Source organism: Rana temporaria, chromosome 6 (assembly GCF_905171775.1).
Source record: "Rana temporaria chromosome 6, aRanTem1.1, whole genome shotgun sequence".
Taxonomy (NCBI): Eukaryota; Metazoa; Chordata; class Amphibia; order Anura; family Ranidae; genus Rana; species Rana temporaria.
Window position 1 is genome coordinate 159,418,183 of NC_053494.1, and position 15,113 is coordinate 159,433,295.

The 15,113-nt window shown below is 43.3% G+C and overlaps 1 protein-coding gene across 1 annotated transcript in view; it reads left to right on the forward strand.

Moving 5' to 3' along the window:
• The window catches only part of PDE11A (phosphodiesterase 11A), a 721,237-nt gene that overhangs the window by 667,413 nt on the left and 38,711 nt on the right, over positions 1 to 15,113 (forward strand). Inside the window, exons 16-18 of the mRNA XM_040357670.1 lie at positions 818 to 895; positions 6,756 to 6,819; positions 12,454 to 12,528. Coding sequence (XP_040213604.1) covers positions 818 to 895; positions 6,756 to 6,819; positions 12,454 to 12,528 — 217 coding nt within the window. The remainder of the gene's footprint in view (positions 1 to 817; positions 896 to 6,755; positions 6,820 to 12,453; positions 12,529 to 15,113) is intronic.

Sequence of the window (15,113 nt, forward strand, 5' to 3'; positions counted from 1 at the left end):
GGTTCTCTATCTAAGGTCCATCAGACTTCCAACAAAAAAAGTCAGATGTAGGCTACACACGACCGACTTTCCAAGATAGATTTCTATCCAAGAAAAAAAGCATGTCTGACTTCTTTTCTCGGAAAGTCCGGCCGTGTGTACGAGGCATTAGAAATGTCCGGAATCCTTATATCTTATGTGTTTCTGGTCAGTGGCACCTAGAGTTTTCCAAGTAGATGTCAGTAATGGTATATTTTATATTTCTCCCATGACATGTTTCTGTTAGAATAATACCTTCACCAAAAAAACTCATTTTTGGTGGAGTGTAAGAGGCTAAGTGATTGTCTTTTTGAGTTTATCACTGAGTTTGGGATGAAGATTAATGTATATTTAACAACTAAGCAACTATTTAAACAAAAGTGAACCAAAAATTGTGTGTTTCTTTTGAAGACCTTTTTATAAAATGTTAAAGGCCCCTATATGTCACTTTGTATGAGCAAGAACCATTTTTACTCAAGTGGCCAGAACTGTCTTGTCTATGCATTACTGCCAGACGTGTCTAATGGATGATATCAAGTAGCTAGCGAATGTGTTAAAAGGTCTTTGATGGTACATCTTATACTGTAGAATGGCAATTTCGTTTTTTTTTTTTGCAGGGGACCTCCATAGGGAGGGCAGTATGTTACATTGAACCCAGACTCTGATCCATCTTGATAAATTGTCATGATAACATTGTCAGCTACAAGTGGCAAACAAATCTCATAGCATCACATCCTATAAAAATCTCTATTTTTACATCTCTGATCCCATTAACCTCCCTATGCTCTGTGTTTTGCAGGAGACGAAATGAGTTTTTCGGACTGGTCAGTAAAGGAGACTACAACTGGAATGTTAAAAATCACAGAGATATATTTAGGTAAAACGAAGATACGAGATTTGATGTTGTGTTTGCCATGTTTTGCCATATAACGTACGAAAAAATAACACTTAATGTATTGCATTTATATTGGATGATATGCTAAAGGACATTCCGGTGTATATATATTTATTTATTTTTATCAGAAATCTGGCAATGCCAAACTGAGCATCTGAAAGAAAATAAGATTGTTTTTACTAAAAACTGCATGTCAAACCAATCATGAGAATGTAGGCAGCTGAAGTTACATCTAGATCCTACACTTGGCCAAGCCCCCAGCCTTCCAGACCAGACTCTATTGATCAATGAAATACAATAAAGGAGATGGATTTAGGGCCAAGCTTTGACTGGTTTTTCCAAAGGTTACTTCTTCATATGCATTTTATCATATGCTGAGATTGCATTGTCAAGGCTTTGCCTGATTTACTTCCAGAAGATCTGCTTTGAATAAATTCATTATTTATGTATATTATATATATATATATATATATATATATATATATATATATATATATATATATATATATATATATATATATATATATATATATATATATATATATATATAATGTGTATATATATATATATATATATATATATATATATATCCAAAACTTCAGTTTTTGCACATAAATGTGTACTGTACAATTTTCTATGCTGTCACCATTGTAGCCATTGTACAAATATCCAAAAGGAAAGTCCAAATATATAAAACAAATAAAAGTAAATGAACAGCGTAAATACCCTAACATTGTATACCCTATATTACCAAAAGTATTGGGACGCCTACCTTTACACACACATGAACTTTAATGCCAGTCTTAGCCCGTAGGGTTCAATATTGAGTTGGCCCACCCTATTGCAGCTATAACAGCTTCAACTCTTCTGGGAAGGCTGTCCACAAGGATTAGGAGTGTGGCCTTGTACACACGCTCGTTTTTCTCGGCCGAGTATACCGAGCGTGTGTACGAGGCTTTAGGTTTCTCGACAAGAATACTGCCCAGAATCTAGACGAGAAAAATAGAGAACATGTTCTCTATTTTTCTCGTTGTGAGATTCTCTGCAGTTTTCTTGCCGAGAAACCCGAGAGTGTGTATACTTACCTGTGGAAACCCGCGCATGCTCGAAATGACTTTGACTTTGACGCATGCGCGGTTGCTTCCTAGGCATAGGTAGGGTGCAGCAATGGCATGCTTGTTGTACGCAATGACGTCACCACTTTATTTCCCTTCAAGAGAACCACGGTTCTTTTGAAACGAGAGTCTGTACACTCAGGCGGCAAGAGATTTTTGCCAAGAATCTCATCAGGGAAAACAACGCTTTTTTCCTGACGAGATTCTTGCCCGTGTGTACAGGGCTTGAGTCTATGGGAATGTTTGGTCATTCTTCCAGAAGCACATTTGTAAGGTCTGACACTGATGTTGAATGAGAAGGCCTGGCTCGCAGTCTTCACTCTAATTCATCCCAAAGGTGTTCTATCAGGTTGAGGTTTAGGAGTGTGTCTATGGGAATGTATGACCATCCTTCCATAAGCACATTTGTGAGAGAAGGCCTGGCTTGCAGTCTCCCAAAGGTGTTCTATCGGGTTGAGGTCAGGACTGTGTGCAGGCCAGTCAAGTTTCTCCACCCCAAACTTGTTATCCATGTCTTTATGAACCTTGCTTTGTGCACTGGTTCAAATCATTTGGTGGAGGGGGGATTATGGTTTGGGGTTGTTTTTCAGGGGTTGGGATTTATCCCTTAGTTCCACTGAAGGGAACTCTAAAGGTGTCAGCATACCAAGACATTTTGTACAATTTCATGCTCCCAACTTTTTGGGAACGGTTTGTGGATGGCCCCTTCCTGTCCCAAGATGACTGTGCACCAGTGCACAAAGCAAGGTCCATAAAGACATGGATGAGTGAGTTTGGGGTGGAGAAACTTGGCTGGCCTGCCTGACCTCAACCTGATAGAACACCTTTGGGATGAATTAGAGCAGAAACTGCGAGCCAGGCCTTCTCGTCCACATCAGTGTATGACCTCACAAATGCGCTTCTGGGAGAATGGTCAAACATTCCAATAGACACACTCCTAAACATTGTGGACAGCCTTCCCAGAAGAGTTGAAGCTGTTATAGATGCAAAGGGTGGGCAAACTCAATGTTGAACCCTACAGACTAAAACTGGGATGCCAATAAAGTGCGTGTAAAGGCAGGCGTCCCAATACTTTTGGTAATATAGTGTATAGAAGGTTAGGTTATTTACACTGTTCTTTTTTTTTTTTTTTATATTTGGAATTTCCTTTTGGATATTTGTACAATTGTTACATTCTACAAATGTCTCGGGTGCTGGCGCCACCATCTCGGGTAAGGGAAACCGGCAGTGAAGTCTTGAGGCTTCACAGCCGGTTCCCTACTGCGCATGAGCAAAACTCACTGCGCTTTGTGAATGGCCCAGCGGCAGAGGAAGGAGGAGGACTGGCGAACTTCCAGATGAGTTCGCTGGGGGAAGGAGTAAAATAAGTGGAGCTTCCCCTTTTGGATGGAGAGCTGCTTAAAAGTAGAATTCCAGCTTAAACATAAAATGTCCCCTCCCTCCTCCTAACACCTATGATGTCTAACCTGTGCAAAAAAAGATGCATATACATACTTAGGCTGGGTTCACACTACGGTTTTCCCGTCCGTCAGCCGCATACGATTTCAGTATTGAAAACGTACGGGCACGGACGGGAAAACGTATAGATAGACAATGCATTGCAAATCGTATGCACTCAGATGCATCCGGGTGCGTACGATTTGCTGGCAAAACGTTTTTTAAACGTACGCAAAACCGTGTTCAACCACGGTTTTGCGGTCGTTTTTAAAACAGTATGGCAACCGCATACGTTTTCCTTTAACATTAATGTCAATGGAAAACGCACATATGTGCGGTTCCATACGTTCCCGTCCGTTTCAGCCGCATACGGTTTTCCATATAAATCGTATGCGGCTGACGGACGGGAAAACCGTAGTGTGAACCCAGCCTTACCTGTTTTCCTCGGATAGGCCATGAGAGCCTATGGATGGTGTCACATGTACAAATACATTGTAATAATAGGCTAGGATGACAAAGTCAAAGCAACTCAAGATCTCAAATATATGTATGAGTATAGATGTTTAAATTATGAGAATATGTATATGTATATAAATTTCAAATGCAAAAAAAAAGATTTGAGATATTAAAGAATTCAAGAACGTTTTAATTGAAATTCAGACCCAATATATATATATAAAGGCCCGGATTCACATTCAGCGGCGCATATTTATGCCGCCGTAGCGTATCTTCTTTACGATACGCCGACGCAGCGCAGAGAGGCAAGCACTGGATTCACAAAGCACTTCCTCCCAAATCTGCGCTGGGTTACTCAGGCGTAGGTCGGCGTAAGTGGAAGTGGGTGTGAGCCATGCCAATGAGGTGTGACCCCATGCAAATGATGCAGACAGATACGATTCGCCAACTGTGCATGCGCCGTCCCGTGGACGCATCCCAGTGCGCATGCTCACAACCACGTCGGAACTACTCCCTAACATATGCCGGATCACTGCCTACAGTGTGAACGTAACCTACGCCTAGTCATATTCGCGTCCTACGTAAAATACGTCGGCTTGTGCTCCCTTTGCATGGATGCTGCTGAGTTACACCTCCTTTATGGGGCATAACTTTTACGCCGGACGTATAACTTTACGCGCACTGCGTCGGACGGACGGACGTTCGTGAATCAGCGTATCTCCCTCATTTGCATATGTGAATAGAAAATCAATGGGAGCACCAAATACGTCCAGCGTAAATATGCGCCCACTCTACCCCGGCGTAGGCAAGTTACGTCGGTCGGATGAAGCCTATTTTCAGGCATATCTAGTTTTGTGGGCACGGCGCACAGATACGACGGCGCATATTTGCACATACGCGGCATATCTCGAGATACGTCGGCGCAAGTGCTTTGTGAATCCGGGCCATAGTCTCTAAAATTATCCAGTAAAATATGGATGGGTTTTTATATGTCATCCTAATATGAAAAATAGGTATCTCTAACTGAGACCCTATCAGTCCATAACGAAAGTCAGAAATAGGAAAGGGAAGAGAGATAAGGAAGAAAGAAGTGACAGATATAAAGTACTGTATGCCAACTTATCTGTGTATGAGAGTCCTTTAAGCTGATACATCTTTGGATTTGTTATCCAGATAATCAATCCAGGGTTTCCAGGATTTCTCAAACAATGCTAACCTATCATTCAAAATGGCTGAAAGATGCTCATTGACCATAATCCAAGACAGTTTATTTATCGTTTGGGATTTGTCGTTTTAGGCCCCTTTCCCACAGGCTATCTGATCAGATCCGTCTGTCAGTTTTTCAGACGCACCTGATAGGACCCTCCAGTCTCCTCTATGGAGCACCGGATGTCAGCGGGCACATGTCCGATGACACCTGCCGCCATCTGATCCTGTGGTCCTACTGCTCATCCGCCTGACGGATCGAATGGAAATGTCAGGCAGTCCGTTTCCATCCAATTGCCCCATAGAGGAGAGTGGGACTGTGTCCGCTCGGCTTAGTGAAGCAGACATGGATTTGTCATCTGCCTGTTCAGCATTAACTAACTTTTTGCTATAATAAATATCCCCAAAATACATATATATATATATATATATATATATATATATATATATATATATATATATATATATATATATAAAAACTCAGTTTAGGCCGATATGTATTCTTGGTAAAAAAAAATGGCAATAAGCATATAATGATTAGTTTGCGCAAAGTTTTGTGACATTTTTATAATAATTTTTGATATTTTTTACTAATAATGTCGGCAATCTGTGATTTTTATCTTGACTGCGACATTATGACGGACACATAGGACATTTTGATGCTATTTTGGGACCATTGTCATTTATACAGCGATCAGTGCTATAAAAATGCACTGATTACTGTGTAAATGACACTGGCAGGAAAGGGGTTAACCATTGGGGGGGCGAGGAAGGGGTTAAGTGTGTCTTAGGGAGTGATTTTAGCGGTGTGGGGGCTGGGCTACGAGTGACATGACAGTGATCACTGCTCCCGATCACAGGGAGCAGTAGATCACTGTCCTGTCACTAGGCAGAACAGGGAAATGCCTTGTTTACAAAGGCATCTTCCCGTCCTACAGCTCCGTGACACGATCGCAGGACACCGGCGGACATTGAGTCCGCAGGTCTCGCGGGCACGGTCACGGAGCTCACGGCGGACAAGGTCACAGAGCTCACAGCTGGCGCGGTCACAGAGCTCACGTCATGGCATGCGCCTGCACAACGGGATTTTCAAAGCAACCTACAGGTACGTTGCTTTGCCCACACAAGCCATTCTGCCGACGTATATGTTTGTGAAGCGGTCAGCAAGTGGTTAATGTGCAAGGTGGTCAGCGATGATCCTTTGCGGAGTCGGCGGATGTGCTGCGCTTCGTAGAATCATGAGAGATTAGAACCGATACAAGGGCTAGGGGTGCCAGAGTTTTGTTTAAAGCTAAACCTGCCCTTTAAATAAACTGCTAAAATCCCAGCAGAACACATTTATTTATATTCAGAATTACATACTGACCTGGGGAGAAATAAATAAAATGTCAATGTAGATTTAAGAGAGTTAGCGAACATCTGTATAAAGCAAAACATCATTCATCAATTTTATTATTATAAATGGGCATTATCTTTCCACATCGGAAATTCTCGGGAACACCATGGACTGTAGGCACAGGTATGGCAGACACCATACTGATATAATGATATATAACAGCGCTGTGGGTGAAGGACACTCGCTTAGTATGTTTGCAGTATGTTTGCTTTGATCCTCTTCTCTCTTTCAGATCAATGCTAATGACAGCATGTGACCTTGGAGCTGCAACCAAACCGTGGGAGATCTCAAGACAGGCAAGAGTTGATTTATTACTCGATAGGGGAGGAACTTGCTGATGGGACAATGTTATAATAGGATATGACTTACAAAACTCCACCATAGACAAAGTGGTGTATTTTATTCCTCTGTAATTACCGGTATATTTCTTTCTTCTCCTGAAGATATAACTAAAGGCAAAACTCGGATAGAGTGGAGAGGAATTTAGGGAGACTCACCCTCTCTATTTGTCCTGTTTATCGTTATCACAGAGAGCAAACAAGCACATTTTCCACTAGTTCTGGTGACAAAGAGGGAATCCCATATTATTATTATTTTAACTGGCTATTGTGCGGTCATACAATGCTGTACCCAAAAAAAATTATATAATTTTTTCACGAAAATAGAGATTAGACCCTGAGCACACACTAGTGCATCAGACCACAGTGATTTCACCAATTCCTGCATTCTCAGCATTGGTCAGGGTTGCCTGCCTTCATAAACACTGGTGTAAAATGACCAAAACTTCTTAAAAAAGTAGGAGATTATAGAAGATAAAATAAAACATCCCCAAAACATAAAAAAAAACAAAGTATAGTACCTTTTATAGCACTTCCAAACAATAATTATTTGTTTAAAACTAGCCAAGGTTCACCTCCAACATTTGTCTTTTCTGTATATAAATGAGAGCCACATTATGACATGCAACTGAAAATCAAATATCCAAGATATTAATGCTCACACGGTTGCTGGTTCTACAAGTAATATTACAGTCGTTTATATAACAACAATGTCCCAACTTTCAGATATTGTTTGGGCAATTGATCTACGAACAATTGTTTTCATGTAAAATTGGTGAGCCCTCCTGGTGGAAAATCTATTAGAATCTGACCAAATTGATCTCTCCTTGTGTTGTGTTAAAATATATTTTTTTTCAAGATATCAAAAGATCAGTTGGGTAAAATTAAATCTTTGGTGGGTTGTTTCTTTAACTTTACGTATATGACCAACATTGCTGATTTAGCTTTGTCACAGACCAATTTTTACCATTTCCTGATGTATTTATATTCTATATAAAGGGGTTGTAAAGGTTTGTTTTTTATTTTCTAAAAAGGTTTCTTTAAGCCTTCAACCCCCGGTCCGCGGCCCATTACCGGGCCGTGGCCCTTCTGCCGCGGGTGCGAGCGTGCGGTGTTGTTTGTTATGCACCGTGGCCCCTCCCTCCGTCTCTCACACGCACACTCCCCGTGCAGTGTGAATGGACGTGCCGCCTCCTCACTGAGCTCGCCCTGCTCTTCTGTCACAGGGGAAGGCGCAGCACACCGTCACCTCCAGGACAGCCCACAGTAACAGGGAAGCCACTGTCCCGTGGTAACGGGGGTGGATAGAGCTGAGAGGAGACGAGTCCACACTTCTTCCCGGATGCAGGGAGCCGCCCCCTCCCCTCTGATCCCTCCATATACTTACCTGTTGCTAATCCTCAGCCCTCACAACATGACTGAGCTCGGGGGGAGCCCAGAGTATAACAACACTACCAGTGACAGGGTAAGTGTGAGTGGGGACTGACTGGGACACATGTGTGCATGGAGTGTACAGGGCCTAGTGGGGGCACTACCTTCATCTGTGGAGGGGGGCACTACCTTCATCTGTGGAGGGGGGCACTACCTTCATCTGTTGGGGCCTTACCACATCTGGTGGCAGGCAGCATGGCAAGTGACATTCCGCATCTGGTGGCAGGCAGCGTGGCAAGTGACATTCTGCATCTGGTGGCAGGCAGTGTGGCAAGTGACACGCTCAAAGCATTATGGTGGGTTTAACTATTTCATTTATTACTACAATGTAATAATAGAAATAATGCGCTGACAAATTGCCCGCGAAAAATCGCTTACCCACCGCGTGCCATCCCCAACCTCCCCCCAACCGGGCCTTGGCAAAATTTTCTTCCAAGCAGCCGGTCCCCGGGGCCAAAAAGGTTGGGGACCACTGCTTTAAGCTAGTGCATTGTTGGTTCACTTACCTTTTCCTTCGATTTCCCTTCTAAATGTATTTATTCTTTGTTTTCTTTGTCTAAATTTCTCACTTCCTGTTCCTCCTCAGTAAGCTGTTCTGGCTGACTAACCCACGTGGATGATGGGGGCAAGCTTACTGAGGAGAAACAGGAAGTAAGTAATTCAGACAAAGAAAAACAAACATTTAGAAGGTTAATCGAAGGAAAAGGTAAGTGAACCAACAATGCACTAGCTTAAAGGAACCTATTTAGAAAATAAAAAAACAAACCTTTACAACCCCCTATAATGTTCTAAAGAAATTATGTAAAATGTATCACTTTGGTTAAAATGCCCTGACGCTAAAATGCAATGTTGTCTTCGTGAATGTTACATTTCTCAATGGTAAAATGTTTCTTGCCCATGAGGTGTTTATATGCTCTACATGAACAGCAATATTGTGCTTCCTATGCAAAAATATTGCTGTATGAGAATGGGTAAGAAATGGAAAGAAAATTGGGTTTGTAATTCCTTCTGTTGTGAGCATCGTTGTCTTTCATTCAACTCATACGGCTGCCCCATGGAGCTACCTCAGGCTCTGTCACATACTGACAATGATGAATCAGTTCCTGCATAGTTTTTAAATTTGAGGGCTTTCCACTCATTCAGTCAAATGTCTTCATTGGCCATCACATCCTGAGGGTAATATGAATGAGTACAAAGAATACTGATTAGCAGCAGGAGCTGGAGCTGGAACAATCGAACCTAGACAAGTGTATTTATATTTTCAGCAGAGGGTTGGAATAAAACCTTGGGGATGTTTTGTGAAAACGGGTGAAAGGAAATGTGAGCTAATGCTCATAGTAACCTGTCAGATTCCATGTCCTATTTTTTATTCAAAAGAATTTATTAAAAAGAAAGGGCTAGATTCAGCAATGATTTACGCCGGCGTATCCATAGATACGCTGCGTAAATTCAAAGCTGCGCCGGAGTATCTTCTTTCTGTATTCAGAAAGCAAGATACGCCGACATTAGCCTAAGATCCGACTGTCTCTTACGTCGTCATATCTTAGGGTGCATATTAACGCTGGCCGCTGGGTGGCGCTTCCGTCGTTTTCGGCATAGAGTATGCAAATTACCTAGTTACGCCGATTCACAAACGTACGTGCGCCCGGCGGTAGTTTTTTACGTCGTTTGCGTAAGGCTTTTTCGGCGTAACGTTGCTCCTGCTTCTATGAGGCGCACGGAATGTTAAGTATGGAAGTCGTTCCGGCTTCGATTTTTGAATTTTTTACGTTGTTGGCGTAAGTCGTTCGCGAATAGGGGTGGACGTAATTTACGTTCACGTCGAAACCAATACGTCGTTGCGGCGTACTTGGGAGCAATGCACACTGGGATATTTACACATGTAAAAAACTTCAATCACGTCAGGTCATCACACATTGCCATAAAACACGCCCCCCCTTCCACATTTGAATTAGGCGGGCTTACGCCGGCCCCATTTACGCTACGCCACCGCAACTTACGGAGCAAGTGCTTTGTGAATACTGCACTTGCTCCTGTAAGTTGCGGCGGCGTAGCGTAAATAACATACGCTACGCCCGCACAATTGTACGTCCCCCTACCTGAATCTAGCTCAAAGTGTTTTCTAACGGGAACATGTTTTTTTCTTCTGTAAATTGTATTTATTTTTTTTCAAACTTTTCATTTAGTACAATATTTTTAATAAAATGTTTTTTTTAAATAAAATGATAATTATATTTAAGGATTGTATTATTTTGTTTGGGGCTGGATTTTCAGCAATTTTTGCCAACATAGGCCATGGCCAAGGGCGGTGGAGCTGCAAGGGTTGATACACAGCCACCCACAGCTCATGTTGCTGACTGTCAGAAACACATTTACACATATAAAAAAAACAATTTAAGCTGCTTCTTACCGGTGCCATCTATCTTGGTTCAAATTATGGCTGTGCCTGCACAGTTTGGGGGTTTTCAACCAGTCCAAATACCAAAAGTCTAAAACCAAAGTAGTACATTTTTTAAATGGTTTGCTCCACTCAGTGGCGTCACTAGGGTTGGTGTCACCCGGTGCGGTAAAACATGGTGTCACCCCCCCTCTGTCTAGGCTCTGCCCAGCACCAAGCAGGCAGCGCATGGGCACGGGGCGCACCCCAAACCAGCCCCTGTAAATGATAGTATAGGGCAGTATAGTGGCAGGTTAGGGTAGTATAGTGTGGTATAGTGGCAGGTTGGTGTAGTGGGGTGGTATAGGACAGGTTAAGGTGGTATAGGGCATGTTGGGGTGATATAGGGTAGTTTGGGGTGGTATAGGGCAAGTTAGGGTTGCATAGGGCAGGTTGGGGTGGTATAGGGCAAGTTAGGGTGGTACAGGGCAGGTTGGGGTGGTATAGTGCAAGTTAGGGTGGCATAGGGCAAGTTGGGATGCCTTGGGAAAGGTTGGGGTGGTACAGGGCAAGTTAGGGTGGCATTGGGAAGGTTGGGGTGGTATAGGGCAAGTTATGGTGGCATAGGGCAGATTAGGGCAAGTTAGGGTGGCACAGGGCAAGTTAGGGTGGCACAGGGCAAGTTGGGGTGGCATGGGAAAGTTTGTGGTGGTACAGGGCAGGCTGGGGTGGTACAGGGCAGGCTGTGGTGGTACAGGGCAGGCTGAGTGGTACAGGGCAGGCTGGGGTGGTACAGGGCAGGCTGGGGTGGTACAGGTCTGTTTGGGGGGGTACAGGGCAGGCTGGGGTGGTATAGGGCTGTTTGGGGTGGTACAAGGCAGGCTGGGGTGGTACAGGGATGGCTGGGTTGGTACAGGGCAGGCTGGGTGATACAGGGCAGGCTGGGGTGGTACAGGGCAGGCTGGGGTGGTACAGGGCAGGCTGGGATTGCACAGGGCAGGCTGGGCATGTCAGCTAAAAAAAAAAAACGGGATGGTGTCACCCCTCTAGCGGGTGTCACCCGGTGCGGACCGCACCCCCCTAGCAACGCCTCTGGCGCCACTGTCTCCTAGTCATTGGTTCTAGGTGTACTGATCTTGAGGCTAACTAGATATTTGCGTATTAAAGCGGAACTAAACCCATTGATGTAACGGTTTCAAAAAACAGTTACATTCCTGGCATGCTGGGAATGCTATCTTTCACATTGGCTCGTACTGTCATCACATGGCTGGTGTCATAACTGATCAAATGTGCAGCACCATGGCAGTTTTAGATCAAACAGAAGCTAAGATGGCAGCTTCCTTGGCTGAAAAGGATAAGAGGGTTTAGCTCCACTCAGTAGCGGCTGATGGTATATTTTTTGGGGGGGTTGCAACACGTCCGAGCTGGGATTGGCCAGGAAGAGAATCAGGAAGACAATAGCGACCCCCGAGCCCACCCTTTTTTTAAGCTGAGTAGAGCCGCTGGCTCTAATCATGTGCTTCTAAAAAAAAAAACCTCCCAATTGGAATCCATACGTCCGGCGCCCTGCATTTAAATTAGGGGCCGGGTATGGATTAGGGGGGTGGCTCCCCATATGGATGGGACGCCGCTGGTTCCAGTTTCACATGCACTTTCCTTAGTTATGTTCATCAAAAAAACAGCCAGAGTGTTGGTAAATTGTATTTGAGATACGCACAGACAGAAATGTTTTTGAATAGGTAAATAAAAGATAAAACATAAACTGTTTTTGCTTTTCTTTTTAGGTGGCAGAATTAGTGACCAGTGAGTTCTTTGAGCAAGGAGACCGGGAACGAGCAGAGCTCAAGTTGACTCCTTCAGTAAGTTCCAATTTAAGCCATACTGGTTTCCCCTGTGTTTTTAGGGCAGTTCATGGTAGAAAAAATAGTTATGAAGAAACTCATCTCACATACTTCATAAGCATGTACACTATATTGTCAAAAGTATTGGAACACCTGCCTTTACATGCACATGAACTATATAATGGCATCCCAGTCTTACTCCATAGGGTTCAATGTAGAGTTGACCCACCATTTGCAGCTATAACAGCTTTAACTCTTCTGGGAAGGCTGTCCACAAGGTTTAGGAGTGTGTGTATCGGAATGTTTGACTATTCTTCCATAAGTGCATTTGTGAGGTCAGGCATTGATGTTGGACGAGTCTCCCCTCATTCATCCCAAAGGTGTTTTATCGAGTTGAAGGCAGGCCAATCAAGTACCTCCACCCCAAACATGCTCATCATGTGCACTGGTGTGCAGTCATGTTGGAACAGGAAGGGGAAAATCTCCAAACTGTTCCCACAGTTGGGAAGTTGGGAGCATGAATTGTCCAAAATATTTTGTTATGCTGATGCCTTAAGAGTTCCCTTCACTGCAATTAAGGGGCCAAGTCCAACCCCTGAAAAAAAAACCCACACCATAATGACCCCTCCACCAAATGATTTGGATCAGTGCACAAAACAAGGTCCATAAAGACATGGATGAGCAAGTTTTTGGGTGGAAGAACTTGACTGGCCTGCACATAGTCCTGACCTCAACCCGATAGAACGCCTTTGGGAGACTGCAAGCCAGGCCTTCTCTCACAAATGTGCTTATGTAAGAATGGTCAAACATTCCCATAGACACACTCCTAAACCTTGTGGACAGCCTTCCCAGACGATGCTGAAGCTGTTATAACTGCAAAGGGTGGGCCAACTCAATATTGAACCCTACGGACTAAGACTGGGTTGCCTTTAATATTCATGTGCGTGTAAAGGCAGGCATCCTAATACTTTCGGTAATATAGTGTATATCAATGAACAATACAACAGCCAGGGAAATAGTACCAGAAGAAGTGGCAACCTACATATTTTTCTGCGCAAAAATAATTTTAAAGCGGTTGTAAACCGCATAAACTTTTTTTTTTTTCCCCCAAACCTGCAATGCAAAAGGCATAATAGGCTAGTATGCATCGCATACTAGCCTATTATGAAATACTTACCTCGGAACGAGGTGTGTACCACTTACCTGGTCCACGCCGAGCAGGATGTCATCTTGCTCCGGCGTGTCTTCCGGGTATCGCCGCTCCAGCGCTGTGATTGGCTGGAGCGGCGATGACGTCACTCCCGCGCGTGCGCGCGGGAGATTTAAAATCGGCAGGGTCCGGCGATGCCGGTCCTTCAGCCGTGGAGTCCCCCCTGCGCATGCGCCGCCCGCATTGCGGGGGTAATATCTCCTAAACCGTGCAGGTTTAGGAGATATTCTCCTTACCTACAGGTAAGCCTTGTTGTAGGCTTACCTGTAGGTAAAAGTCCAAATAGTGGGTTTACAACCACTTTAAGAATAATAGTGTAAATTTCCAAAAATGAACACCCTCACTATGTTTAGTGACCATTGTCTCTGTCTCAGAAAGTGACGAGAAATCCAAAAATGTATTGCTTCTACCGTACAGGAGGCAATCATCCAATGAGGATACCTGTTCTAGTGATACCTGCCTGAGAGATTTTCCATTGATTTACAGAGATTTCTTCCTGCTGTGCCTTTTGAACAGGAAGTAAGGGGATATCCCCCCCAATTAGGTGTAAAAAAATAAATAAGTTTCTCAACCATTCCCTATTCTATCTAAAAGTAGAAACATGTTTGGCTTTACATATGGTAGCTTGAGGAATTGTATTTACCCTGTGTTATTTGCTAGTTTTTAGGATTAAAAACAAAGTTTTCAGCTTATTAAGGCTTTAGAGTATGCATAAGCTGCATTTACTGCCTTGTTTTATTATAATTTTGTTTAGTATTTATTAAGTGTGTAAGCAAATTCACAAAGTCCCTTTCCACATGAGGGCATTGCAGTCTGTGCATGCCATAATACTCCATGCTTCCTCATGCATTCACTGATTGTGTGTGGACCATGGCAAATCACTAATCATGAGAAGACCATGGCAACGTCACATTTCAGCTGTAAGAAGAGGAGATTAAGGGGGATATGATCAACATGTTCAAATACATAAGTGGTCCATATAGTGAACTTGGTGTTGTGTTATTCACTTTAAGATCATCACAGTGGACAAAGGGGCACTCTACGTCTAGAGGAAAAAAGATTTCATCTCCAAATACGGAAAGGTTTCTTCACAGTAAGAGCTGTGAAAATGTGGAATAGACTCCCTCCAGAAGTCGTTCTGGCCAGCTCAGTAGATTGCTTTACAATAGGACTGGATTATTTCCTAAATGTCCATAATATAACTGGGTACTGACATTTTATAGGTAAAGTTGATCCAGGGAAAATCTGATTGCCTCTCAGGGGGTCAGGACAGGATTTTTCTTAATTTGTAGAATATTGGAGCATGCTTTGCTGGGGTTTTTCACCTTCTTCTGGATCAACTGTGGGTGAAGGATTGTGTATATGGGTTTGTATGATTTTTTTATTGGTTGAA